This window comes from Nelusetta ayraudi, unplaced genomic scaffold (assembly GCF_046127955.1).
Source record: "Nelusetta ayraudi isolate G7.1 ecotype Tasmania unplaced genomic scaffold, CSIRO-AGI_Nayr_v1 ptg000160l, whole genome shotgun sequence".
Classification (NCBI taxonomy): domain Eukaryota; kingdom Metazoa; phylum Chordata; class Actinopteri; order Tetraodontiformes; family Monacanthidae; genus Nelusetta; species Nelusetta ayraudi.
In genome coordinates this window covers 679,062-702,952 of record NW_027466210.1, presented here as the reverse complement: position 1 = coordinate 702,952, position 23,891 = coordinate 679,062, and the positions used below count along the sequence as shown (strand labels likewise).

The 23,891-nt window shown below is 46.3% G+C and overlaps 5 protein-coding genes and 4 non-coding genes across 13 annotated transcripts in view; 7 read left to right on the top strand and 2 right to left on the bottom strand.

Annotated features, from left to right (window-relative positions):
• Positions 1-2,238: 2,238 nt before the first annotated feature.
• On the bottom strand, positions 2,239-11,720 carry usp20 (ubiquitin specific peptidase 20). Of its 4 annotated transcripts, none has more exons than XM_076013830.1 (25): positions 11,344-11,720; positions 10,922-11,024; positions 10,631-10,684; positions 10,303-10,365; positions 10,056-10,196; positions 9,857-9,959; positions 9,578-9,647; positions 9,357-9,470; positions 8,785-8,863; positions 7,850-8,420; positions 7,620-7,772; positions 7,138-7,358; positions 6,844-7,016; positions 5,921-6,015; positions 5,798-5,831; positions 5,661-5,706; positions 5,392-5,572; positions 5,181-5,307; positions 4,923-5,092; positions 4,307-4,388; positions 4,091-4,199; positions 3,902-4,004; positions 3,753-3,821; positions 3,468-3,661; positions 2,239-3,207 (listed from the first exon to the last, which is right to left on the bottom strand). In XM_076013830.1, the coding sequence occupies exons 2-24, from the start codon at positions 10,997-10,999 to the stop codon at positions 3,504-3,506; spliced, it is 2,994 nt and encodes a 997-aa protein (XP_075869945.1). In that variant the 5' UTR covers positions 11,000-11,024; positions 11,344-11,720; the 3' UTR covers positions 2,239-3,207; positions 3,468-3,503. The 4 variants fall into 4 exon arrangements, with proteins under 4 accessions (XP_075869945.1, XP_075869944.1, XP_075869946.1 ...); XM_076013829.1 differs by having other exon boundaries at positions 3,489-3,661; XM_076013831.1 differs by having other exon boundaries at positions 3,489-3,661; positions 7,246-7,358; positions 11,344-11,717.
• Positions 11,721-12,142: 422 nt separating this feature from the next.
• rpl7a (ribosomal protein L7a) lies at positions 12,143-15,063 on the top strand. Its single transcript, XM_076013825.1, has 8 exons — positions 12,143-12,254; positions 13,032-13,152; positions 13,347-13,496; positions 13,729-13,869; positions 14,124-14,203; positions 14,448-14,578; positions 14,742-14,811; positions 14,922-15,063. The coding sequence occupies exons 1-8, from the start codon at positions 12,252-12,254 to the stop codon at positions 15,024-15,026; spliced, it is 801 nt and encodes a 266-aa protein (XP_075869940.1). The 5' UTR covers positions 12,143-12,251; the 3' UTR covers positions 15,027-15,063.
• Positions 13,197-13,270, top strand: LOC142880192 (small nucleolar RNA SNORD24). The gene has a single exon (XR_012925398.1). It is a non-coding gene; the product is annotated as a small nucleolar RNA SNORD24 (small nucleolar RNA).
• LOC142880193 (small nucleolar RNA SNORD24) lies at positions 13,559-13,625 on the top strand. The gene has a single exon (XR_012925399.1). It is a non-coding gene; the product is annotated as a small nucleolar RNA SNORD24 (small nucleolar RNA).
• Positions 13,963-14,040, top strand: LOC142880189 (small nucleolar RNA SNORD36). The gene has a single exon (XR_012925395.1). It is a non-coding gene; the product is annotated as a small nucleolar RNA SNORD36 (small nucleolar RNA).
• On the top strand, positions 14,263-14,339 carry LOC142880191 (small nucleolar RNA SNORD36). The gene has a single exon (XR_012925397.1). It is a non-coding gene; the product is annotated as a small nucleolar RNA SNORD36 (small nucleolar RNA).
• A 263-nt stretch (positions 15,064-15,326) lies between the features above and the next one.
• Positions 15,327-17,585, bottom strand: surf1 (SURF1 cytochrome c oxidase assembly factor). The gene is made up of 9 exons (XM_076013821.1): positions 17,449-17,585; positions 17,297-17,363; positions 16,771-16,895; positions 16,598-16,680; positions 16,263-16,454; positions 16,110-16,182; positions 15,770-15,932; positions 15,600-15,681; positions 15,327-15,510 (listed from the first exon to the last, which is right to left on the bottom strand). Exons 1-9 carry the CDS (start codon positions 17,506-17,508, stop codon positions 15,444-15,446), a joined length of 912 nt encoding a protein of 303 aa, XP_075869936.1. The 5' UTR covers positions 17,509-17,585; the 3' UTR covers positions 15,327-15,443.
• A 74-nt stretch (positions 17,586-17,659) lies between these two features.
• On the top strand, positions 17,660-19,768 carry surf6 (surfeit 6). The gene is made up of 4 exons (XM_076013820.1): positions 17,660-17,807; positions 18,216-18,434; positions 18,593-18,672; positions 18,860-19,768. The coding sequence occupies exons 1-4, from the start codon at positions 17,717-17,719 to the stop codon at positions 19,559-19,561; spliced, it is 1,092 nt and encodes a 363-aa protein (XP_075869935.1). The 5' UTR covers positions 17,660-17,716; the 3' UTR covers positions 19,562-19,768.
• Positions 19,769-20,338: 570 nt separating this feature from the next.
• LOC142880181 (kynurenine--oxoglutarate transaminase 1-like) overlaps positions 20,339-23,891 on the top strand; it is a 94,059-nt gene continuing 90,506 nt past the window's right edge. Inside the window, exons 1-12 of one of the 2 annotated variants that reach the window (XM_076013913.1) lie at positions 20,340-20,533; positions 20,642-20,698; positions 21,287-21,434; positions 21,511-21,660; positions 21,836-21,922; positions 22,025-22,150; positions 22,425-22,545; positions 22,634-22,710; positions 22,789-22,878; positions 23,085-23,271; positions 23,372-23,448; positions 23,713-23,799. In XM_076013913.1, the coding sequence (XP_075870028.1) occupies positions 20,472-20,533; positions 20,642-20,698; positions 21,287-21,434; positions 21,511-21,660; positions 21,836-21,922; positions 22,025-22,150; positions 22,425-22,545; positions 22,634-22,710; positions 22,789-22,878; positions 23,085-23,271; positions 23,372-23,448; positions 23,713-23,799 (1,269 nt within the window). In that variant the 5' untranslated portion in view covers positions 20,340-20,471. Of the gene's footprint in view, positions 20,534-20,641; positions 20,699-21,286; positions 21,435-21,510; positions 21,661-21,835; positions 21,923-22,024; positions 22,151-22,424; positions 22,546-22,633; positions 22,711-22,788; positions 22,879-23,084; positions 23,272-23,371; positions 23,449-23,712; positions 23,800-23,891 lie in introns of both variants that reach the window. The other variant, XM_076013914.1, reaches the window with a different exon arrangement.

Here is a 23,891-nt window from a genome sequence, read left to right as displayed (position 1 = left end):
ATGATGAATTCACCAGACGGATGCGCCAGACAGCAGCAGCGCCTTGACTTGCACCGACAGGGCAACGTGACGGCCGCCGCGGAAACATCTCCAGGGGGAAGCGCACGTCGCGCCGTTGGCGGTGGGGGCCTTCTCATCTGAGTGGAATGCGGCCGCCGCTGTTTGTTTTGTTTTTTTTTCATATGAAAAAAAAAAACAAAAAAAACCCCAGCTGTGGCTCTGCCTTGCCAACACGTCTGCTGTGTAAAGCGTGAGTCAGCAGAAGTTATCGCTGCACAAACGGTGGCCAGACGCCCCCCCTGCTCCGCCGGCTGACCTTCACTGTGCACATGCGAGGGAACCTAAGTGGCGACGAGGAGGGTGAGGGATGGATGAGAGGTGCCACACCCATCCCATCCCCCCCCCCCGGCTGCCCTGGATTCTCATCACCACACATCCTGCTGACAGCAGCTGCTGCTCTTTAATCATCCTTCACTGTGTACAAACACATACGGCCGCCACACCAGACGGACGACCGGTGGCGGCACCTCAGCAGTGAAACACCGACCCAGTGATGTGACATGGATGGATGGATGGATGGATGGATGGATGCTGCGTGCATGGGTGAAGATGCTATCTCGAGGTTTTTCTTTTTCTCTAATCGTCTCTCTTCATCCCTTACCTCAGTCGCACGGCGCGTCGCCTCTCCCGCTGCCTCCAGGAGCCGTCAGCGCGATGCGCATCATCCTCTCCTCCCACCTGCAGCCCAGCTCGTTTCCTCTCGCTCTGCCTCCCGTCTGGGCAGGACGCAGCTCCGGCACACGCCGGGAGACTTGAGATGACATCACAGCTCTCCGCTCTCGGTCAGAACCGGATCAGATACGCCTTGGCTGGTTCTTTCTGTCTTCTACCTACCTTAAATCCTTAAAAAGTAGCTGTGATATGCTAAATGACTGCGGGCTTGAGATTTCAGGTCAAAGAGTTGAAGTCGGTGTGATAAATCTAATTTTTGGAGGCGGATTCTTGGAAAGGTCGGTGCAATTCTTCGATGCAGGGCAAGAGACTAAGAAGAAAATAAAACTTTATGTAATTTCCTTGTGGGATGTAGATTATTATTTTTTCAGTCTGGCTTATGTCCACAACCTATAACAGGATGTTGAATAATCAGTCAGTTCCAGGAAAGCAGCGGAACAGCTGCCTTTCTATGTAAAAGATAATGCCTCTGTTTTTTTATTTTTCATATTCTCAGGTTTGTGGGCTGATTTGAGACAAATAATGAGCTAAGGGAGGGGGGGGCTGGTTAGTACACCTTCTATCTACATTGATCTTCAGTGTTATATATATATTTCTTTTCTAATTCTTCTTTTTTAATCCATATTGAGACATAGCAAAGAACACACAAATCAAAAAGCAGGCAGTTTTGGCTCCTCCAAGCCAATGAGGAGTAATAATGAAGAGTATTCATGCTGGTCCAAGAGACATTTCAGCTCACCGCACCTCCACCACAAGCATTTTTTTTTTATATAATCATGACTCTGCAAAACGTTGCATCTGCAAGCTGTTAGCATGCTGTTAATACCGACTCGAACCGCAGACATTCAGTTCAACCTCGGTGAAATGGCAAAATGGAAACCTCACACGCCCAAGCATGCTGCAACAGCAGAGTGGGGTGCGGGGTGCGGGGGGCTGGCGGGGGGGACGCGCAGTGAGAGATAATAATGATGATGATGATAATTAGCACTCAACATCAGCGGCAGATTAAAGCTTAAGTGTCTGACTGGTTTTGACTGGAGGGATTTTAATGCTCAAAAGGTTTCTGCGAGAGACCCTGGACCAGGAAAAAAAAAATCAGAAAAAAAAGATCTTGTTTGCACAAATTCTTATTGATCAACGCGGTTAAAGTTGTGCTGAAATTGTGACGTCCTGATAAGGTTTCAAGCAGACCGATTCAGGTTTTCTTATTAAATGATATGACTTTAATGCATTGAAGAAAAGAAAATTCAAAAGTCCCTTCATTTTATTTGTTAATGTTCCTGACTGTTTCCCAGCTCACATTCAGACAGCAGCGACAATTGTGTTTAATCGCCTGAGAGCTCATCCTAGGAGCTGGGATGTAAAGCGGATGACTAATTCATGACTTTAATTCATTACAATGGAACAGTCCAGTCTCAATTTGTCTGAGCACCCACTTTGTCGATGGGTGTAACTGAGGGATTCAAATATCCGGCAGCTTTAATCAACAACAACAAGAAGAGCAACAACCGTGTGTTTGGACTTTATTCAACACAGAACCATAAGGAAACAATCCACCGCGGCCTCGGACGCCCAAGCAATAAAAATGTACAACTCTGCAAAATTCCAGCCGATCAATTTGTCAGTCGTGTTTTAACAGGACCACTGCCACCTCATGCCAGTGATTATTTCATCTTGCCAAACCTTTTTAAAAAAAAACTCTCCCGCTTCGCTGACGCAAGGCCCGACGCTATTGGGAAATATGCGAATAACCGATCTGATCGACGGTGAATCACGCACAACTGCAACCATCGCAACACGATCTGCATTTGAACTGTATTGCATCGGCCCCTCGTTCCAACTCCTGTTGCATCTCATAAATTTGCTATAGTACAACTCTTTCGCTACAAAATCTGAGCACCCGTTGCCGGCCTACGTGTGTATAGTGCTGGGCAACAGACCCTGGGTGAGGTCTTCTGGAACACATGCATGCTTTTGTGGCTTGAAAACACACTTATATTACATCCGGTTGCGCCTCCGTCGCCATCGAGCGCGATGCCACCGTTCCTGAGCTGTCCTGTGTCAGTCACTCTGGGAGGCGCAGCAGGAAGATTTCACGATCTCGCTTGCAGTCCGGCCGAGCTCGTTGCTATGCTAGAGGCAAAACGTTAAAGCTTCGTTCTTCGCGTAGCTTCCCCGGCACCAAAGATCCAACTTCAGCTCCGTGTGCGTGGAAAAAAAAGAAAAAAGAAAAAAAGGGAAAACGGTCACCCGGCGAAACCTCGTCGCCGGCTCGGCAGCATCTGACACCAAGAAAAGTTAGCAATAAATTAACCGGGACGTTTTTTCGCTGCCGCTTCACCCTCCTGCGGCGCCGGCGTCGGAATAATACGTTGCTACATTTACAGAGTGCTCACGAGGCGAGGCTCCTTCGCCGCGGTGCAAATTCCTCAGCTTCCAGCCAGGGCGGGGCTGAGGAGGCGATTTTGGGAAAACCTGGAGATAACGGGAGACGGAGATAAAGAAAGTTTACAGACAGAAGTCGGAGCATTGGTGGGCGCACACACCCGTGGAGCGACGCCTGTTTATTCGCTAGATTCTTTCTGGGCTGTTTACAATCCCTGCCAGGCCGGGAGCAATGTGTGCGCGCTTCTTCCACCAAAACAATGATCGTCCCTCGGCCGGCTACGACTGCTGAGGATTCCAGTGGATCAATGCGCGGCGACGAAAATGCATTCAAACACGTGAGAGCTCACGGGGAAGCGAACTTTGCGAACCTCTCCTCCGACATCTCAAAGCGCTCTGGTCTCGGCCTCGATCTTGCGCTCTCCGTGAAGGCCGTCGGGGTCGGCCGGAGTCACCGTCTGCCTCACCGCTATTTCCGGGCCTCCGCCGTAAATCCCCAGCAAGTACTGCCACGTCTCCTCCGAGATCTGGCCGTAGTCTGCACCTGGAGGGAGGAGACGCGCTTAGTAGGAGGCCAGCGAGCCATCTGCTTCTCACGCCACTGCCAAATGCCTCCCGACGGAGTTTTTTTTTACCTTGCTTGAGCTGCAGGTGCCCTCCTTTCATCACGCCAATTTTGCTGTTGTCGATCGGACCGGGAGGTTCTGCAGCGACGGCATTTACAGAGTTTTGAAAAAAAAAAAAACATTTTTATAAAAAATATGGTGCATGTACAGCTTCCTACCGTTGTCTTTGCCTTTGACGAAGCTCTCCCACTCCCTGAACCACTGCATGCTGATGCACAGGATGACCGTGGGAGCTTCCTCGGCCTGGAACTCTTTGTTCAGCTGCAGGCCAGATGACAAAGCTGCCCGTTCAGCATCCGACAGCCACGAAGCTGCCACACGCAGCTCCTCGGACACCCGTCACCTACCTTGATGAAGGTGTCGATTTCCGTTTTCCGTCGTTTGGCCAGAGCCTCGATCTCCACCTGGCAGATGGCGCACATGTAGAGGTGGTTCACCGCAGGGCCGCCTCCGAAACTGGGCACAGAGAGCACAGAAATGTCATAACTATTGCTGGAGAACAAAGTCAGAGAAGAATTAAATAACATTTCTTTGTGATTTCCTCTGATTTCATGCATATTTACCTGTTGTAGAGATACTCCCACACATTCTGGGGCACGATCACGACAAGGTCATCAATGTATTGGTATTTATTAGGAGGTATACCTGTGCAAAGACACACATGCTTCATAAGTTTAAAGGCGCAGAGTGTAAAATGCCACCAGAGCTTTACACACATTTTAATGTTAGAAAAAAAGAAAAGAAAAGAAAAAGAAAAACACAGAGGGCTTAACACCGACCCTTGAGGAACACCGTGGGAAACTCATGCATGTAATAATGTAAATGACAGTCAGTAAATACCTTTAAGTCAAAGGCTGATGGCTTCTGAAAATACAGGTTGAGGACTCGAAGTCCGTGAGCAAAGTATTACCACTTAAGAGAATATTATTTTTACTACTTAGCAACAGGAATATGTAGTGTTTGCTTTTTTCACAGCATGTCATAAATAACAGATTGGATAATAGACTTACTGTTTTTTTCTTTTTTGTTTTAAGCCAACCAACTACAAAATCAAACACTGGCGTTTGTCAGACTTGACCCACATCTTTACGAGCAAAGCGTTTCCCTCTGAGGGGGCCACGTGCGTTTACTCGAGTGTTAAAAACGGCAGGAATGTGACCTCGCAAATCCAGCACGCACCTCCGTGCTGACACAGAAATATGTGGTTGCTGATTGGCCCCGGTTCGGCGAAGGTGTTGAACTTGTTGAGCCATTCCCTGGAGATGTAGAACTGCAGCAGGCTGGGCTCCTTCATGTTGGCCAGAGCCACCACCTTCTGCCTCTCCCTCACCGACTCCTCGCTGCTTTTTCTGAGCGCGAGGAGAAAAAAAAACAGTAAAATGCGAACACAAGCGCACGCGGCTTAACAGGAGAAAAGTTTTTGTTTTTTTTTTGCACCTGTAGAACAGCACGTAGGCCTCCGCGTTCTGCACCACCGTCTCGTGGACTTCCGTCACATACTGGTCGTCAAACTCGTACCACTGGCCGTTGATGACGTTCTGGCAGTAAGCGATGTAGTGGCCACCTGCGTTGAGAGCAGAGACCGAGAAGGTGAAGGAGGGCTGGCGAAATAACACGAGATTGCGGGAAAAGCCAAGCGAGGTCGTACTTCCTGCGGTGCCGTGGTGGCAGATGACCGAGAGCAGGTCGTAGGTGGTGACCTGAGACGGGCTCTCTTTGGCCAGGAAGGGCTGCATGTCGAGGCCCTCCAGCGGGAAGGACACGTGGCTGCTGATCTTGAAGGAGTACATGACCTCGTGCCGGAAGCGCTTCAGGTGAATGCAGAGAATCTGCACCAAAATAAAAAGACAAACAAACAATAAATCATTGAGGTCCACAGGCAGCCGGGAAACGGGGGACAGTATTATTAAGAAGTACCTCTGGGAGCCTGAGTACTTTACAATATTTGATGCCGTTTCTCAACCTGTTTGAGAATAAAAGTTGTATTAAAAAAAAAAGTGCATTTTAACGGGGCGATTTTTAAGACCCGACCTCGATTCAAGAGAAGTACTCACTTTTTACATCTCTCGCAGCTGTACATGTTGTCCCCTAGAGGAAGAGTGAACAGTCAACTTCTTCAAAATGCTTCAGTACTGCGGTGGAATAGTGTGTTGTTGCTGTCGTCGTTTTTTTAAAACCTTTAAGTTCATCCGCGGCGAAGAAGGCGGCCAGGCAGTCCTCCAGAGTCACCATGGGCCCCCAAAACCAGGTGGGGATGCAGGAGACGACAAACCTGTCGAGAGGGACGAGGCGGAGAGTCTCACTGCGCCACTCGGGCCTCTTTAGCCTGTTTACGCCGACGGCCATCGCACGGACGAGAACGAGAGCCTGGACTGGAGTGAAGCGACGTGCAGCAAAGCTTCAAGTTTAAAACTTGACCTCATGTCCTCATGGCTTTGCTTTTAAAACAAGTGATCCCCCTGTGTGACGTACACACACATCCAGCAGTCTTTAAACTTGAGGAAAGACATGCGATGTTGTCAGGAGGGTTGAACTGACCACTTTCAGCCACACGAGGGAGGCGAAGGAAAGACACTTTTATTAGAATATAAACAAGCTTTTCATGAGCATTTCAACATAAAAGAGCGTTTTCTTCTAAACTCGAGGGCTCTGGCTCCCTCCTTTACTTCTCCATGCTACTCTCTGTTCCTGGCCTGATCACTAGCATGATCCAGCACCTGTTTGGTGCTGGGGAGGGGTTTCCAGTGGCTCAAAACAAGACAATGTTTCTGACGGGAACTACAGCGTAGGTGACTGCGGACTGCTCTTAAACTGCCGATATGGGCGACCTTTGGACTTGCATCACATCTGCAAGTCCAACGACTCTTCAAATGACACTAAAGGAGGAAGAACTAATTAGATCTAAGATAAATATGACTGTGCTGTCCTAGATAAGCTGACTGAGTGACTGTGGTATAAACCCAAAGCTAAGCTGCTCCTCTGCGACAAATGACGACCATCTGCTTCACCGACATCTCAGTGAGCAACCAAACAAAACAAAACAAAACAAAACAAAAAAATCAACTTCCTGATTTCCCCTGAACACACAAACGCCACTGACCGGCGTATGGAGTCCATGATGTAGGTGATCCAGCCCTGTGAGTTGTAGGTGTCGGGACACACGCCTGTCTTGACGGGAAGGTTCTGGTGGATGGAGGAGTGAAGCTTCGCCAGATCTTCTTTGCCGGGAATCGGGAGGGACAAATCCTGGAAGGTTTCGACAGTCGTGGAGACCTGGCACACATAGAAATACATCATTGTAAACATTTGCACTTGTATTTTCTGAACTTATTCATATGTCTGTTTCAGAAAGAAAACACAACAAGCTTCAGAGTACAGTTCATATGAAGCCTACTATGGTAGTGGCCACACTCTGCGATGAAAATGACTCTGTTGCTCCCCCTAGTGTTGTGTGGGAGTACACGGCGCTAGCGCTCCCAGCACCAGTGGAAGCGCGTCTCACCCTGTCACAGGTCAAACACTGGACCAGGCTGAGGATGGAGCCGTCGAAGATGTCCGAGATCACGCTGCGGAAGTGAGACTGTTTCTTCCTCTTGGCACTAAGCAGCAGCTGAGCTGGAACGATCGCAGCAGGCGAAACAACAACATAATAATAAGTGGGGGATCAATTGTGACTTCCAAATTCTAAGCTTCAAAGTTGTGCAGAATCGAAATACATTTCTAGACTATTATGAAAATATAAAATACCCTCGCAACATTTTAACATGAAATGCATGTTTTTATGATTTACTGCATGTCCTATTGGAATAAGCCTGTCGTCTGGAATGAAAACGAGTCATTGATGAGAAAAAGAAGCTCCCATCTCTCCTTTTGTACCTTTTTTGAAGGAGTAGGCGGGTCCTGCGGAGCGAAGGGGGCTGGCCCGGGGCGGGCTGGACGACAGCTTGGGGTGCAGCTCCTGCAGGGTCCTCACCGGGCTGCAGGGAGTGGACGGTGGCTGGATCAGCGATGCCGCTTCATTGTCCGGCTCTAACAAAACAAGCTGGTTTAGACACAAATGACGAACCTTCTGTGGAAGCAGAGCGTAAATCCTGCTCGTTTCACACCTGAGGTGCTGCTCTGGGTTTGGCCCTGCCCACTGTCTGATAGCTGGTTGTTCTCTTGGCTCTGCCCGTCTGTCTCTGTGGTCGTCGTCGTCGGTTCTTCTTCCTCCGCCGCCGCCGTCGCCGCCTCCTCCTCCTCCTCCTCCTCTCCCGCCTCGGGGGCCGCCTGCTCCGCCGCCGTGTCCACGTCGGCGTCCTCGTCCATCTCCTGAGAGCCTCCTCGAAGGGGTGAGCCGGACACCCTCTTCTCCTTCAGCCGCTCCTTCTCCGAGATGAGCGCGCCCGTTCCCGCCGCCCCCCCTGCCGCCGCCGCCGCCGCCGCCGCCGCCACCGGCCGGACACCGTCGCACTCGTCCTGTAGCAGCAGCTCGCCCTCGCAGGCTCCTCCGCCTTCGCCGCGGTCGCTGCTGGAGCCCGAGTCGCAGGAGAGGAACTCGTCCTCGGACGGGGAGCGCTCGCCGTCCCTGATCTCCTCGCTGTCGCTCCCCTCGCTGCTCATGTCGCACTCTGTCAGCGGCTCCTTCAGCTCCTCGTGCAGCTGGTCCATCAGGCAGCGCAGGAACTCCTGAGTGTCCTGCAGAAGGAATTTAAAAAAAAAGAAAATTAACTGCAAGTAGGACTGAATTTGAGTCTTACTCTGTCAAGAAAGCTGCCCCTTAATTTAAGAGCTGATTGTGTGTCCATTAAATATATACATCCCCACTTAAAGCTGCATTATGACCTAATTAATGGTGGACTGGTTAAGGGTTCCAAGATATTTTAGGTCTCAGAAAAAAAAAATCAAAAACACAGTCTGTCGTAGCACCCGTTAGGCTTGAGCTGCACCCAGAGAGAAAGAGTGGAATCAGCTTCCTTGTCATGCACAGTGATGAATCTGTGAAGCTGCTTAGCGATGTTCCAATGGGAAGCTACAAGGAGCTATTCTGTGTTCACCGCACCTGCTGAGCATAGCCGCGAAACATCGGATTCACAAGCTTGATGCCATGGGACAGGGTTGTCGGGACGACATAGCTGGGCCTGCATGGGGAGGGAAAACAGTAGTGGTCGTGTCGACAGCTCCTGCTTCTACAAGTCCGTGCTCAGTCTTTTTTTTATATATATATATATATATATATCAAAACATTTCAAAAATGTTTGTAAACTTTGAAAATTCAAATACTTCGAAGAAGAACAACGACTCGGGTTTATTATTTGAAGAAAATGTGATGAGAATTATTTACACTTGTATCAGAAAAATGAAACATAAATGGGACATCGAAGCATCAGGATGTGCCAGGACTCAGCGTCTCCTCCTTAAAAATTTTTTTTTTAAAAATTGGAGGATTCATTCGGTGTATTTTCCAAGGATATCTCCATCACGGAGCAGGAAATAGTCCCTGTCACCAAGAATGACTTGAGTTCCACCGTACTCCGGTAAGAGCACTTTGTCTCCAACCTTAACACTGACGGCTTGCGATTCTCCTTCCTGATTTACGGAACCAGTGTGCTCAGTCTAATGATGCACTTTTACCGTTTCTTATGCCAGAGTTCAGAGATGAGCTTTTGGTAGCTCTTGCAGAGGGCGGGCTTCTTGTCGGTCCGGACCAATCCGCTGCAGTCCAGGAAGAACTGGGTGAGAGGCGGGCTGTGAAAGAAAGGAAGGGAGAGATAGAGGGGTCAAAGGTTAACCTTTACGGAAAGCTGATTACTAGACAGTTGTGTGTTGAGTGTCGCAGCGGAGAGCGTCATCACCAGTTGGAAAGGGCTTGAAGAGCTGCGTTCATGTAGCACGAGTTTCCGATGTTTTTCATCCCAGTCAAGCCTGCAATCAGTGGAGTAACAGAAAAATGTTCTTTTTAATCCGACACCAATTAGAAAAGAAATTGTGAATTTAAAAAGCAGACTACACTTTTGAAGGAAACAGCCTCAAGGTCTCATCTGGTTTTGGATTTATTTCAATAGGCGGCAACAGCCAACAACGTTATATGATTATTGCTATCACAGCAGAGCAAAGTTGTAAAGTTATCGTACCTCTGGGTTTAAACTCATCCTCCTCCGACTCCGAGCCATCCTCCTCCGCCACGGCAATTGGCACGCCTTTCACTGGGTGACCCACTGGCGGAGCAGCCGCTTCCTGGGAAAACGATCACGCCGCACTATAAATACGAGTGTGATCGAGGAGCTGGCCGCGCAGATTCGAAACAGCCTCCCCGGAGGCCGTAAAAAGTACCTGCTCGAGGACTTTACAGCGGTGAGGAGCAGCAGGGACGGGCACCAGCGAGGCCCTGGGCTCCAAAAACACCTCACGCTCACACACGTAGCACCAGATCCTGAATGTTGTCAGGTTCACCGTCAGGTTGTGCTTCTTGGTCTAGGAAGCATACATGCAAGCATTAATGGACTTTTTGACACTAATGTTGGTACTTCCATAACCACCATTCGAGCAGAAGCTGTTGAGACACGTGAGAAGGTTTTACCTGTGCATGCTGGGTGCTGTGATCAGAGAAGGACTCGCCACAGCCGACGTACTGACAGTCATTCTGTGGAGCAGAAAACACAGGAGAACATCAGGCCATCAACGGCAGTCATTATACAAGTATAATATAATGTCAGTGACAGAGGAGATGGTGTACTGGTTCTCTTTGAAAGTTTGAGAGATATTGCATTAAATAATGTTTTATACACAAGTACCAATACCTTTACCTAATTATTTTATGTGATTTCTAACGTGTGGCTATTAAAAACACTTAACAAAAACAACACAAACAGAAAGATGCAGGAAAGTGGTCCAAGTCAAGACTTTACCTGCAGACAGGCCCACAGGTTTGGACCCCCTGCCCCACACGATTGGCAGGTTCCCTGCAGCCACACAAAAAGGACAGCAATATGACAGCGAGAACAATATATGTGCACACACATATATCTCAGCTCGGTTGGTTGAGAATGCAAGGGGACAGAGCTCGCAGCATCAGTTATAACACATCCAGAACAAGCTGCAACAGCCATAAGAGATGCAAGATTGGTGGTGATGATCTAGGGACCAGGACCTGAGCATCTTTGGCATAGTTCGCTTCCAAGGAATGAATGAAAACCTACCTTGGATTTCTGGAGAAGGTCCTCCTTGGTGACCTCTCCCGTGGAGTCCAGGTGAGGGCAAGCGTCCTGTTCGGCCATCGTTAGCTTCTACTCAAGGGGACCTCTGAGGATTGACAGAGAGTGATGACAAAACTGTGGCGGGTCCATGTCAATGATGAAGCTTCAGTTAGCATGATAAACAAATGAAAACACGAACGCCACAAGGCAAAGCAACAAGCGACCCCCCGCCACCAAATGTTGAGGGGAGGGAGGGGGGGGCAGTATTTGTTATTTACAGTATAACCAGGCCGTCTTTTCCCGGTTGCTCGCTGCACACTGGCAGATGTGAAAAGATATCTGCAGACTGAAAGGCCTTATGTTTACCAACGAACCCTGCGAGATCCCCTCCGTGACAACACTGGTCGCCAATGAATAGCATTTACCATAGGAAGCGGCTGTCAGGGCGGCGATCGCTGTATCGCATTCTTCTTGTTAGGACGTACTGGATGCGCACACCAATGCTAGCGCGGTTCGGAGGAGGCTAGCCGAGCAGACAGACGCTACTCAGCCGGTCCACCATCCCCACATCTCCCCCTCCCATCCACAATCAGCACAGTCTGCCTAGCGCGACGACGCACGGCTGGAGGAGGGGACAAGACGCGGCGACGTCAGCCTAACCGGCAGCACTAGCTGCCTTGTACGACAATACTATACCTTTGCACCTCGTCTCTTTATGAATGTGACGAGCACAATATATAAATATATACATATATATATATTTTTATACATGAATCTACGACAAAGTTAGAGATCATTTAACCGGTGATGATTAGATCAGATGAAACTCATGTTTACGGAAGTGACGTATACGTCCAAAGTTTTTTTTTTTTTTTTTTTTGTAACCACCTTTAAAATAAGTACAAGTTAATTTTTAGCAGAGGTGTTAAATTAAACATTATAATAAAGGCATGATTTCATATGTTATAACTTAGTTATTAAATTATATAATTATTATTATTATTATTATTTTATTTTATTATTTTTTTAATGTCATCATCATGAGAAGGTAGTCTGTGAATGTGTTATAATGTATTAAAGACCTGTTTGTTATTAAATGCATTAATTACACACCATTTAAATTTAGACAACGTATAACGTCAAAAAAGCTGAAACAAATTTACAACCGTTCCTGAATCACTTTGTTTCCTGTTTTTTAGGAGCAGCTGCAGAAAATGATGTATTTAAATCTGACTCCAGATCGGTATAAAGGAAGCCACGTAACCACGGCGCAAAGCCTCGCGGTATTTACGCTACCCAGAATCCCTCGGTCTTCCTTTCTGCCTGAACCGACATGGTGGGTACATAGCTGCTTCTTCAGTGGATTGAATTTTTCTGAAGTATCGTCTTCCATCCTCTATTACACGCGTGTTTTTAAATCGCTGAATGCATGTGTTTGTTCTATAGACTCTGCTTATTCATTTAATTGTGATATTACTCGCCCGGAGTAATTGTGATTTAGATAAAACTTTGACCAACCGGACCTAGCATAGCCGGCAGAAGTCTTGACAGACACCTTGTCGAAGGCTACTGCTAACGTGGTTCAACGTTCTTGGTTTTAAACGTAACGTTGCGAAGTTAGACTTATTCCCTTTGGCGTGTTTTGGTGCAACGTTTGTTGTATGACGGACAAGCCACTCCGTGATTAAGTGTGTTGTGATAGGTTAGCCTGTGGTCCTGAACGTGTCGGCCCTAGCGTGTCCCTCATTTATGTCAATGGGTGATGCTAACGTTTGGTTAGTATTCTCCGAGAAAACTAAGCAGCAGTTAATGGCTTGTAAATTGCTTCACTGCAGTGTCAAAATAATGACAATTTCCTGCTTTAATAACTCAGCGTTTTAAACAATACGTTTAACAGACCACCTACCAGCATGTGGATTAACCTTAGCAGAACTAAAGTGTTGATCGATTTTAGCTTTGTTAATAAACGGGTTGACAATACTTTCAAGGCTGCGGATGTGAGTCTGCGCAACGTGCTGTGTAGTGAAATGTAGTTGTGGTCACTTTTGTTTTGCTGATCAAATAAGGATATGTTTTAAAGGTAATGCCTGACCAAAGCTTTCTCCTCTTTCAGCCTAAGGGAAAGAAGGCTAAGGGGAAGAAGGTGGCACCTGCCCCTTCTGTGGCTAAAAAACATGAGGCCAAAAAAGTGGTGAACCCCCTGTTTGAGAAGAGGCCAAAGAACTTTGGCATTGGTAAGTTCCCCAACTTCAATTTTGCAGAGAACATTTCTTTATGGTGCGCGTGATGTAAACGAATATTTGCTATCTTAACAACGATGATGACAATTTTCCCACCAAGATCGCTGATGCATTTCAGTCTTAAGAGCAGAAAACTTGAGTTTGAAGTCCCAGTCTGAAAACCAGTGTTTGTGTTTGATCTTCCTCAGGCCAGGACATTCAGCCCAAGCGTGATTTGACGCGCTTTGTGAAATGGCCTCGCTACATCCGCCTGCAGAGGCAGCGCTCCATCCTTTACAAACGTCTGAAGGTTCCCCCTGCAATCAACCAGTTCACCCAGGCTCTGGATCGCCAGACAGGTATGTCTCATCACCCATGGACCTCAGAATATGTCTTTAGGCTAGAAATAGTATTGCTGCTGTGCAAATGATGTGAATATTTGCTAACTTAACAAATATGCAGACACTTCCACCAAGATCACTGATGCATTACCGTCGAAATGTTCTTTTAGAACATCAATATCATGTTGATCATGTCAATGTAGCTGCAGTTGGTTGTCACACTCAATCTATAATGTCCTCTTTTGTGCAGCCACACAGCTGTTCAAACTGGCCCACAAGTACAGGCCAGAGACCAAGCAGGAGAAGAAGCAGAGGCTGCTGGCCCGCGCTGAGCAGAAGGCAGCTGGAAAGGGAGACGCCCCCACCAAGAGGCCCCCTGTGCTCCGTGCTGGTGAGCAAAGAATGAAATCCTATTCGGATAAATTAGGGTGTAAATATGATCAACAATAAGGTTGTGCATATTAACGGCGCTATTCTAAATCCAATGCAATGATGTTTTGAATTTCTTCACCTGAATACTCTGTGTGGATGCAAATATACGAGCTTTTTAACCCTGAGCATTGGCCAAGTAAATAGTTTTCTCCCCCAAATGATTGTTTTTATCAATCCACGCTTAATTAAGATTTCTTTCTTTTTCCTTTTTAGGTGTGAACACTGTCACCTCTCTGGTGGAGAGCAAGAAAGCCCAGCTGGTCATCATTGCCCACGATGTGGATCCAATTGAGGTATGCATGCAATTACCCTGAACATAAATGTCCAAGACCGCTTTATTACAAGTCATCTCTGGCAATGATGTTTGAATTTCTTCACCTGAATTCTCCATGTGGATCAAAACATACGAGCTTTTTAACCCTGAGCAGAGACCTTTAACAGGACAATATGACTTGAGCAATGCACCGTGCCCGCTTTATGTTGTTTGTTGGCCTGTGCTGCTGTAGTATCAATTTCTTCCTGTATTTCCCTTCCCAGCTCGTCGTTTTCCTGCCAGCTCTCTGCCGCAAGATGGGTGTCCCATACTGCATCGTCAAGGGCAAGGCTAGACTGGGCAGGCTGGTGCACAGAAAGACGTGCACGTCGGTTGCCTTCACACAGATCAACCCGTAAGTTGCACATCATTTCAACGCCATCTCACTCGGTGTGATTTTTGCAGTCACACATTTGTCTTGTAGTGATGCATCACATCGAGTTAATGGCGGTGGCAAAACATAACGTTGGAAAGTTGTGGATTCGAGCACTGTTGAACCAGCTTTGTTCTTTGTCCAGTGAGGACAAGGGTGCACTTGCGAAGCTCGTGGAAGCCATCAAGACCAACTACAATGAGCGATTTGAGGAGGTAAACACAGAATCTGCCTTGGAATATATCCACAGCTGCAATTACCGTCACTGCTCAAAACATGGGACAAATTCACCATTGCAATCATTAATATTTTTCCTTCTCCTCAGATCCGTCGTCACTGGGGAGGCGGTATCATGGGCCCCAAATCCACAGCTCGCATCAACAAGATGGAGAAGGCAAAAGCCAAGGAACTGGCTACCAAACTTGGTTAAATTGTTTGGAATAAAAATGTATGTTCTAATGTTTGAACTTGAGGCGTCTTTGTTTTATATTGCAGAGTAATTCTGCACGTGCTGAACCACAGATATTGTCCTTTGTCAACGATGAGAAGGTGGAAGTTGGAAAATTTAAGTTAAATTAAAGGCTTAATGTACATTTCATAATAACGGAAGGACCCTGTCAAATAAGGCACGAGTCAGAAATCCAGTTCACCAGTTCTGTGATTAAGAACCTCAATTTGCTTGTCATACAACCAGTTTGGGGCTATGTAAATTAAAATGATGCAGACAAAGTTGTTTAATGAGCCTGAAAAGGAAATTCTTTATTGTTTAACAGCTATTTACATGTGTAGATTAGATTGCAGTGCCAAGCAGACTATAGCTGCTTTGAACTACCATTGCTGGAGTCAATCATATTTTGATCTTCTTGACAAACTTTGCAAACCACATATAAGAAGTCGCAGCACACAAGCCATACCTGAGGAAAGAGAATGAGTTAGAGGAAAGCCTATTTTAATACTTGGTAATGTCCCCTCCCCCCCCAATATGTCATAAGTTGCCACCTACCACGTCACTATATATTGCATGTGCTCGTTCCTCAGTGTGACTCTGGTCTGTCCACCTATTGGGCCACCGGGAATGGTGCACTCTGGGAAGCAAAGTGTCATGGTTAAATAATCTCACATATGTATGTTGAATTTGTCCGGTGAAGTCAAGTCTTCTGCGTCGGCTCTCACCAAACACGGCATCAATGAGAACCGGCTCCGCTCCGGTGACGTAGGACATGGCCTCCAGGTCGCGATAGTGCCAGCGGTTTCTCTCCACGTCGTTGTTGGGAACAAACTGTTTGCGAATCTCAGTCAGTCTGACAACTCCGACCACCTCCACTTCACCCTCCACCTGCACATCAACCGAACAATGCATAGGATAAAGATGAAAGTGACCCGACGATCAAAATGAACAGTCCTGAAAAATAATTGTTTTTCCCTGCATCAGAGTAAATGTGTTAATGCAATAAAATATATTCTACATTTAGCTAAACACATTTGACTTTTTTTTTTTTATGTAAATGCCCACCTGTCCCTTCAACCTGGTCTCTGGTTTTATCTTCTGCCGCGGGACAAATCCTCTGTTCACCAGGATTGTGATGCTTAACGAGGCAGAGAGAGTTCTCAGTGATCAATCGGGTCAAAACCAGCCAGGAGCACCACATTTGTTCTGCCTTCTTACCCGAGGTCCGTGCAGTGAAATGGGGTGATGACATTGGCGCCGGTCTCTCCGCTGGACGACAGGCTTCCAGCCTCCCTGGCCTCCCTCTGCGGGTCGACCAGCGAGCGGGGCAGGATGTACAGCTCCTGTGAGTGGTCGAAGCGGCCGCGGACCCGCACTCGTCTGTACTCCAGGTCGTTCAGCTCGTGAGGACTGAAATCCAGGAGGGATTGGGGCCAAAATGAGCGGAAATACTGTACATATTGCTAACTGAAATACACAGTAGGTTTTTAAGCCCAACACATGTAAATGTTGATCTGTGAGGTTCAAATCACAAACAAAAAATGTGCACTTGCTCAAGAGGAAGAGGGATCGGCTCTGCTGTGGTGAGCCTGGAAAGCTCGTTGATTAGATCCATCTTCCACTGCCGGCGCTTCACCTTCACGGAAAAATAAACGTCCAATCAGCGACAAAAGAGCAGAGATAAATCCAGTTTCAAGAGTTGTGCTGGGCACAGTGGATGAGCTACCTGCCATGTCCCAAGGCCGAAGGTGGTGGCAGGGATGAGGAGCAGGACCCACTTGAGGAACGAGTCTTCTCCTTTCTCTGCTCTGGCTGCTGTCGAGCTCAGCTGTCGAAATGGAATAAGCTTGCCTGTACATTCACACAACACAACAGACACAAAGAGATAAACATTAACATCAGGCGGCTTGTAGAAGTTTCACAACTAAGGCTTTTAAAAGGCCCAGTGCATACGATTTAGCAGCTTCCAGTGGTCAGAAGGTATATGGTAAACAATGATGATCTTCACCCCTGTTTTCTGATGTCCCACTTGAGCTCACTCAGCTCCTACTTACACTTTATTTTTATTTATTTATTTGTTTGTTTGTTTGTTTGTTTGTAAATCACAAAACATTGAGCAGATCCAAGTACAGAGCAGTTGACCCACGCTTCACCCAAACAAATGCTTATCGTTAATTATTATACACAAACGCTCGTTTTCGTTACATACATGCACACATATTTGATTAGATCCATTTGAAATGAAGCATTACCGTCTGTACGTTTCGAGAGTGGCAGTCTGCTCAGCGGCAAAGTCCTCTTGGCGTAAATAGCGTGTGTCTGCAATGACAGAAAATGAGCTGGGAAAAAACTTGCTTCTACTCAAAAATACTCTTCACTGGACTCAGAAAAGGCTGCCGCTTACCTTTTGTAGCGCCCTGAGCATCCTGGAGGCAAAAGCCATCGCCGATTTCAGGGAAGTCATGTCTGTCTACAACTACATAACCGTCATTCGCTTGGGTCGGTGGGGACCGCTTCTGCTGTTACTCCTTCCGGTTTGCCGTCGCCCGGCCCCCTGCCATTTACCCACGTGTCTGACGCAGTGTGTTGATATTTATCGGCTAGTTCCTTCCTTCATTTTTTTTTTTAAGTTTGACCTATTCTTAAATCGAATTTATTGTCAACCTTTTGACATGGATCTCGCCTCCAGGGACTCGTACATTCAAAAGCTCGCAAGCAAAGTGGTTTCTCAGCGGGAGCAGGAGCCAAAGAAGAAGCCGTTCGGTAATGTTAGCCCCAGTGTTTTGATCAGTTGTTACGACATTATAAGTTGACAGCTTTGTTTCGGGTTTGTGAATGCTTGCTGAAATGCACAGTTTATCGTGTGCCGCGTGTCGTACTCCCACGTTAATACGCATTACTGTTATTCGCCAAAGATGGCGCTACGCTGTTTATGAAGCAGTTGTTGGTGGAAATCAATAGTGTGACGCTTCAAACTCCGTTCCTTGTATTGATATTTTTATCATCCTGATTATCTTTTTGTGGTTTTATATGTACAGTCACATCTTTGTACTTGCAACTCACCTGCTCGATCACTAAATGTGTTTAAATGTATCATCTTCATAGCCGCAATGACTTCTGAAACAGTTGAGTGACTTGTGTGTTCTGTTTTTTTTGTTTGTTTGTTTTCAGCTCATTTTAAAGGGACGAATGCGAACGGCACTGCAAAAAAGAAGAAAAAGCCCAAAAAGCGGAATTTTAAAGAGAATGACACGGGTGTGAAGTCACCTCCTCCTAAAGCACAGCAACAAAAACCTCCAGCATCAACGAAGCAAGCAGAGAAAGCACCAGCAAAACAGACCAGCCCTGGAACTAAAAGTATCAATGGATCATCACTGCAGGCTCCGAAAGGTAATTAATAGTTGTGGTGTCTGAATGGTTTGTTGTCCTTTTTTTTGGGACTCATTCAACTGATAATATATGCTAGACACCAAAAATGTCTCATCTTCTTCTTCTTCCTCTTCTTCTTCTTCTTCTCCTTCTTCTTCTTCTTCTTCTTCTGCCTAAAGGAGGAAAACAGTCCAGCTTCTCCACAGTAGACATCCTGCGCAAGAGACTCCATGATAAGATTGAAGAGTCCAGAGGGCAGGTTGGTATTATTGTTTTGATGTAACTGTTCATTTTCATCGTTGAAGACTGTCGTTTGAAAGAGGGGCTTTTTATGGAAAGGAACGCATGGAGATACTGACAGTGATTCAAAAACATACGGCCAACATGTACTGTATCCTTGCCTTGCAAGTGTAATTCTAACATTTGTCTTTGCTCTCTTTTAACAGGGACAGCCAAAGGATGCATCATCTGATGCGGTCCAAGCAAAGCGGGCTAAACGAAAACTGGAGCGCGAGCGTAAGAAGAGGAAGAGGAAAGAGTTCAGAATGAAGGAGCTGGCAGAGAAAAGTGGCCAAGAGCAGCAGCCAGAGCAGCAGCCAGAGATAAAACAGGAGGAAGAGGCTGCCCCAGCTCCAAGCAAAAGAAGCCAAACGGCCATCATCTACAACACGGTGGAGGCGGTAGACGAGGGTTTCATAGACAAACAACAGAAAAAGAAAAACAAGAAAAAGAGCATCAAGGGTGGAATCACGCCTCTGACGGGGAAGAACTACAAGCAGCTGCTGGAGCGCGTGGAGGCCCGCAAAACGAAGCTGGAGCAGGTGCGGGAGAAGGACGCAGGCAAGGCACGGCAGATGGAGGAGAAGATGAAGTGGACCAACTTGCTCTACAAGGCGGAGGGCATCAAAATCAAGGACGACGAGAACATGCTGCAGGCCTCGCTGAACAGGAAGCAGAAGAGACACGAGCAGAGGAAGAAGAAGTGGACCAAGCTCAGCGAGAACGTGGTGGAGAAGATGCAGAAGCGCCAGGACAAGAGACGCAAGAACATCTTGAAGCGCAAGCAAACCAAAGTTGATAAGAAGAAGCAGAAGGCGCGCAAGAAGGGCCGAGTGCTGCCTGGGGACTTGAAAAAAGCTGCAGTTTAGCAGCAGCAGTGTGTGTTAGAATGTTTCATAGTCTGCATATTGTTTTTCAAATTGTGCATCCTTTCCCCCTGTGGAAGTAAGATTTGTTTTTGCTTCACAAAAACAAATCAGCCTTTTTTCGTCCATCACATTAACATGCAAAGCAATGTCATTTGCTTGAAAAATTATTTTGTAGAATATAAAGTAAAACATCTACAAAGAAAAAAATTGCCTAATACTTTCATTTCTAGTCAACATTAAAATTATTATTGGACATGAAAGTTCCTGTGTCATACAGCGTTTTCCAAGGTTCCACTTTACCAACAGTCTCCTGACTGTTGATGAAACGACCCAAAAATCAGTGAAGAAAAAAACTCACTCCACTTTTCAGAAGGTGTTTGCTAATGCTAAAACATTAAGTCCTGGAAACAAAAACAACCAACAAAGTCAGCTTATGGGGTTGTATTATTGGATTATCTGGTTGAAAATGAAGGTCTGGGAGCAGTTAGAATATGGGCCGGAAATTACCGTAAAACCAAATCCCGGTTTCACCTGCGCTACAGTAAATACGGTTTCTAACATGAACTTTCCCATCCGATTTTAAACGAAGACGTCAATCTGCCTGCATAATTCTGTGAGTGAACAACCAAGCCTCGTTCTTTGACAATGCTATAATAACATTAAAATATATGTTAATAATATTGATTCTGCCACTCTGCGTTTAGAGCGATTACACTCGGTTAATGCATAGATATCTATGGGTTAATGTCTCGTTTCGCTCCGCCTCAAACAGGAAGTAGAAACAAAAACAGAAGGGGGGGCGAGTTTTGTCGTTCCTGACACACTTTTAGTCACAACACCTGCTGTCGGATTGGACTTGTATTTGAAAACCGCGTAAATTTCCCTCCCACTGGCATATGACTGACCTCGAATGCGGATAATTAAGCAGGTTGCTACAGCTTTAATTCGTCCGAGTTTAAAAACCGTCCCGAGGTAAGTTCCGTTATTCTGAGTGACAATGTCCACATTGTGGCGTGTGTATATGTGTCATGTTTATTTATTTATTTATTTTTAATTTTTTTTTTTTTATTCTATCGGAAGAATCATGTCACGAGGACTTCAGGCAAACAGGACCCACGGCGTGGATAAAAACGTTTGGTGAGTGTTTTTTTTTTTTTGACGTGCATGCGGCAGGACTTGTGGTTCCCCAGAAGGACACCAGGCAGTCTGGTGGTCAGGACCTGCTTTTGGATTGACGGGTTTCGAGCCCAAACTAATTCCTCCATTCTTGCAGCGTAAGCGTATGATTGATGGGGCCTTGGTGGCGGAACTCACATGGGCAGTGGAGTGGCCCAAGTCAGGAAACTGTGTATGGTAGTTAAACACAGGAGCAAGGAGAAATGCTTAAACATAGACAAACAAAGCAAACTCTTGATTTCACTTTCAAAAGGTGCCACTGACAATGCGCTTAGGGGGACACTCTCCTGCAGTGTTTTCCAGCGGGAGTGCATGTTTGATCAACTAATCCCTGATTTACTTGGCAGTTTAGTAGGAACCTTTTATGAATGAGTTTATGATCTACATGCAGGCTCTGCAGAAGACCAGTCCAAAGGCACGCCATTTAGCTTAATCAATAACTCAATAACCTCACACTGGTTCTTTGCCTTCAAGTCTCCTAACACAGCTGTAATCACCCCCCCCCCCCCCCTCTGAAACTGAATTGTCTGATCTGATTACTCGCACCAGGGTGGAATTCTCACAGCTGGCTGCTGACTATAAAACCGTCAATCTTGGACAAGGGTTCCCAGATTTCTCCCCTCCCAAGTTTGTCCAGGATGCTTTTTGTAAAGCGATATGTGGAGGACCGGCCATGCATCAGTACACAAGGGCCTTTGTAAGGGAAAGCATTGCATTTTCAAGTGACGTGAAAACAACATTCTGCTTGTTATAAATCATGATTGTCTCCTCAGGGCCACCCCCCTCTTGTCAAAAGTCTGGCCAAGTTCTTCAGCAGGGTTGTGGGACATGACATTGATCCTTTCGAGGACGTCCTGGTCACAGTCGGGGCGTATCAGGCTCTTTTCTCTGCATTCCAAGCCCTGATCGAGGATGGAGACGAGGTCAGAACATCTACCCTGTGCGGTGGTTGTCATAAATTCTGTACTCTTAGGAGATTGCTACACACAAGCAGCGTAGCCAAATTATCCACCCTGATGAATTAAAATGTATTCAATTTTTGAACACGTGCAATGGAAACAACCCAAATATTTTCTACTGTTGATTTTTTTTTTTTAGGTCATAATCATCGAACCGTTCTTTGACTGCTATCAGCCCATGGTGAAAATGGCTGGAGGAGAGCCGGTGTACATACCTCTTAGACCAGTAGGTTGAGTCTCCTGAAGCCAATCCATCTTTTTATATCTACATAAAGACAAAAGAAATCGTTTTTTTTTCCTTCATTTTTTTCCCGATCTATATATTTAGAAAGATAGTGGCAGCGCCGTCCTGTCCAGTGGGGACTGGGTTCTTTCTCCCGAAGAGCTGGCCAGTAAATTCACTCCACGCACAAAAGCCATCGTCATCAACACTCCCAACAACCCGTTAGGAAAGGTGAGACACTTTAAGACCCCACATTGCGGGAAAATTCCCTTTACGTGACTCAGGCATGCCTCATTCCTGTCAAGGATTATATTTCACCTGTTATGATGTCATAACGGGGCACGGATACCTCACCAAACATGCTTTCATATGCACCATATTCTGAGGACGGGGTTCTGAATATCTAATATGTTGCCAGTGTTGCCCCAAGGGTTACCTTCTTCAAATAGTATTACTCCAAGTTGATCCCACAACACAATGACACATACTGTACATGTCATGGCAGGTTTACAAGAGGGAGGAGCTCCAAATGATCGCTGATCTGTGCATCAAACACAATGTCCTGTGCATCAGCGACGAGGTGTACGAGTGGCTGACCTACGACACGGCCAAGCACGTCAAGATCGGTAATACATAGACCACACGCTTGCACTGTCAAACTGCATTGATGATGCCAATATTCATCGTGGTGAATGGATGATAATGCAATTGCAGCTAGCCTTCCTGGGATGTGGGAGAGAACCATCACCATCGGCAGCGGTGGGAAGACCTTCAGTGCCACTGGGTGGAAGGTAGGACGGTTCGACTTCCCTCAGTTCATCCTTACTGTGATCTGCCTCTTCTTATGGCGACATGTCACTGTTTCCCAGGTTGGCTGGGCCATCAGCTCCGGACACATCATAAAACACATGAAAACCATCCATCAGAACACTGTTTACCACTGCGCTACAGCTGCTCAGGTAAACGCCACTAATTCACCTTCAGCGTGATGCTTGAGACATCAAACGTGTTGTTTCATTGACTTGTGTGAAAAAGAGACGCAAAGAACTTTGGTAACCAGGCTGCATTTATGACCAGTACTTGTTTAAAAAAAAACAAGTGTATCTAATGGGACCATTAGACCACGCCGTGTATATTTTTCCTTTTTGTTCCCCGCTTTCACCAGGAAGCAGTTGCTCAGGGCTTTGAGCGAGAACATGAGGCGTTTGGTTCTCCGGAGAGCTACTTTCAGCAGCTTCCTGCAACGCTGAGTCACAAGCGGGACAAGCTGGCCTCGTGTCTGGCCAGTGTCGGTCTGAAGCCCATCATGCCAGAGGGAGGATATTTCATGACTGCAGATTTCTCGTCTCTCAGTGAGTGCGAGTTGGAAGTTCTGAATTTGCCGATGACTGCATTCATGCCGTCGTCAACATTGTTGTCTGTTAAGTTTAAACCCGGGTGCTATTTGAACAGAGGTGGACTATAAAAAGACGACCGCAGAAGACGAGGCTGATGACTTCAGATTTGTAAAATGGCTCATTAAAGAGAAGGTAAATATAATTGTAGAGTAACGCATTTAAACTGAATGGTTGTTTTTTTTCATTTAGCCAACAGTGGCAATGGTGTAAAATGGCACGAGGTTGCTACTTATTATAGGCTATTATAATATCACAGTACACAGAACAAAACCTACGAAAAAAAAATGATACAGTTGCCAACTTTGAGATCCAAAATTTTTGTTTGAGTATTTTCTGTAACGTCTTAATCTAGAGTATTTATTTACTTCTCCTGTCCTGTCTTTGTTTTTTGTGAAGGGTTTGGCAACAATCCCGGTCTCTGCCTTCTACAGTCCAGAGCACAGAAAAGACTTTGAGAAATACATCCGTTTCTGTTTTGTCAAGGTAAAATTTGACAAGGTCTCCTCCACTATTATTTTATTGTCACTTTGCTTTGTTGTCTCTTCTGTCAAACTAATATTCACCTTGGTTGGGTC

Bases quoted from the DNA above. Each gene is read 5' to 3' on its own strand.
- usp20 (XM_076013830.1), bottom strand. From the start codon at position 10,999: ATGGCCGAACAGGACGCTTGCCCTCACCTGGACTCCACGGGAGAGGTC. The intron at 10,685-10,921 runs GTAGGTTTTCAT...GTGTGGCTGCAG, and splicing joins ACCTTCTCCAGAAATCCAAG to GGAACCTGCCAATCGTGTGG. The intron at 10,197-10,302 runs GTAAAACCTTCT...TATGCTTCCTAG, and splicing joins ACAGCACCCAGCATGCACAG to ACCAAGAAGCACAACCTGAC.
- rpl7a (XM_076013825.1), top strand. The intron at 13,497-13,728 runs GTATGTCTCATC...TCTTTTGTGCAG, and splicing joins GGCTCTGGATCGCCAGACAG to CCACACAGCTGTTCAAACTG. The intron at 13,870-14,123 runs GTGAGCAAAGAA...TTTCCTTTTTAG, and splicing joins GCCCCCTGTGCTCCGTGCTG to GTGTGAACACTGTCACCTCT.
- surf1 (XM_076013821.1), bottom strand. From the start codon at position 17,508: ATGACTTCCCTGAAATCGGCGATGGCTTTTGCCTCCAGGATGCTCAGG. The intron at 15,682-15,769 runs GTGAGAGCCGAC...TTTGCTTCCCAG, and splicing joins TCTCATTGATGCCGTGTTTG to AGTGCACCATTCCCGGTGGC. The intron at 15,511-15,599 runs GTAGGTGGCAAC...CTCTTTCCTCAG, and splicing joins ATGCAATATATAGTGACGTG to GTATGGCTTGTGTGCTGCGA.
- surf6 (XM_076013820.1), top strand. From the start codon at position 17,717: ATGGATCTCGCCTCCAGGGACTCGTACATTCAAAAGCTCGCAAGCAAA. The intron at 17,808-18,215 runs GTAATGTTAGCC...GTTTGTTTTCAG, and splicing joins GCCAAAGAAGAAGCCGTTCG to CTCATTTTAAAGGGACGAAT. The intron at 18,673-18,859 runs GTTGGTATTATT...CTCTTTTAACAG, and splicing joins TTGAAGAGTCCAGAGGGCAG to GGACAGCCAAAGGATGCATC.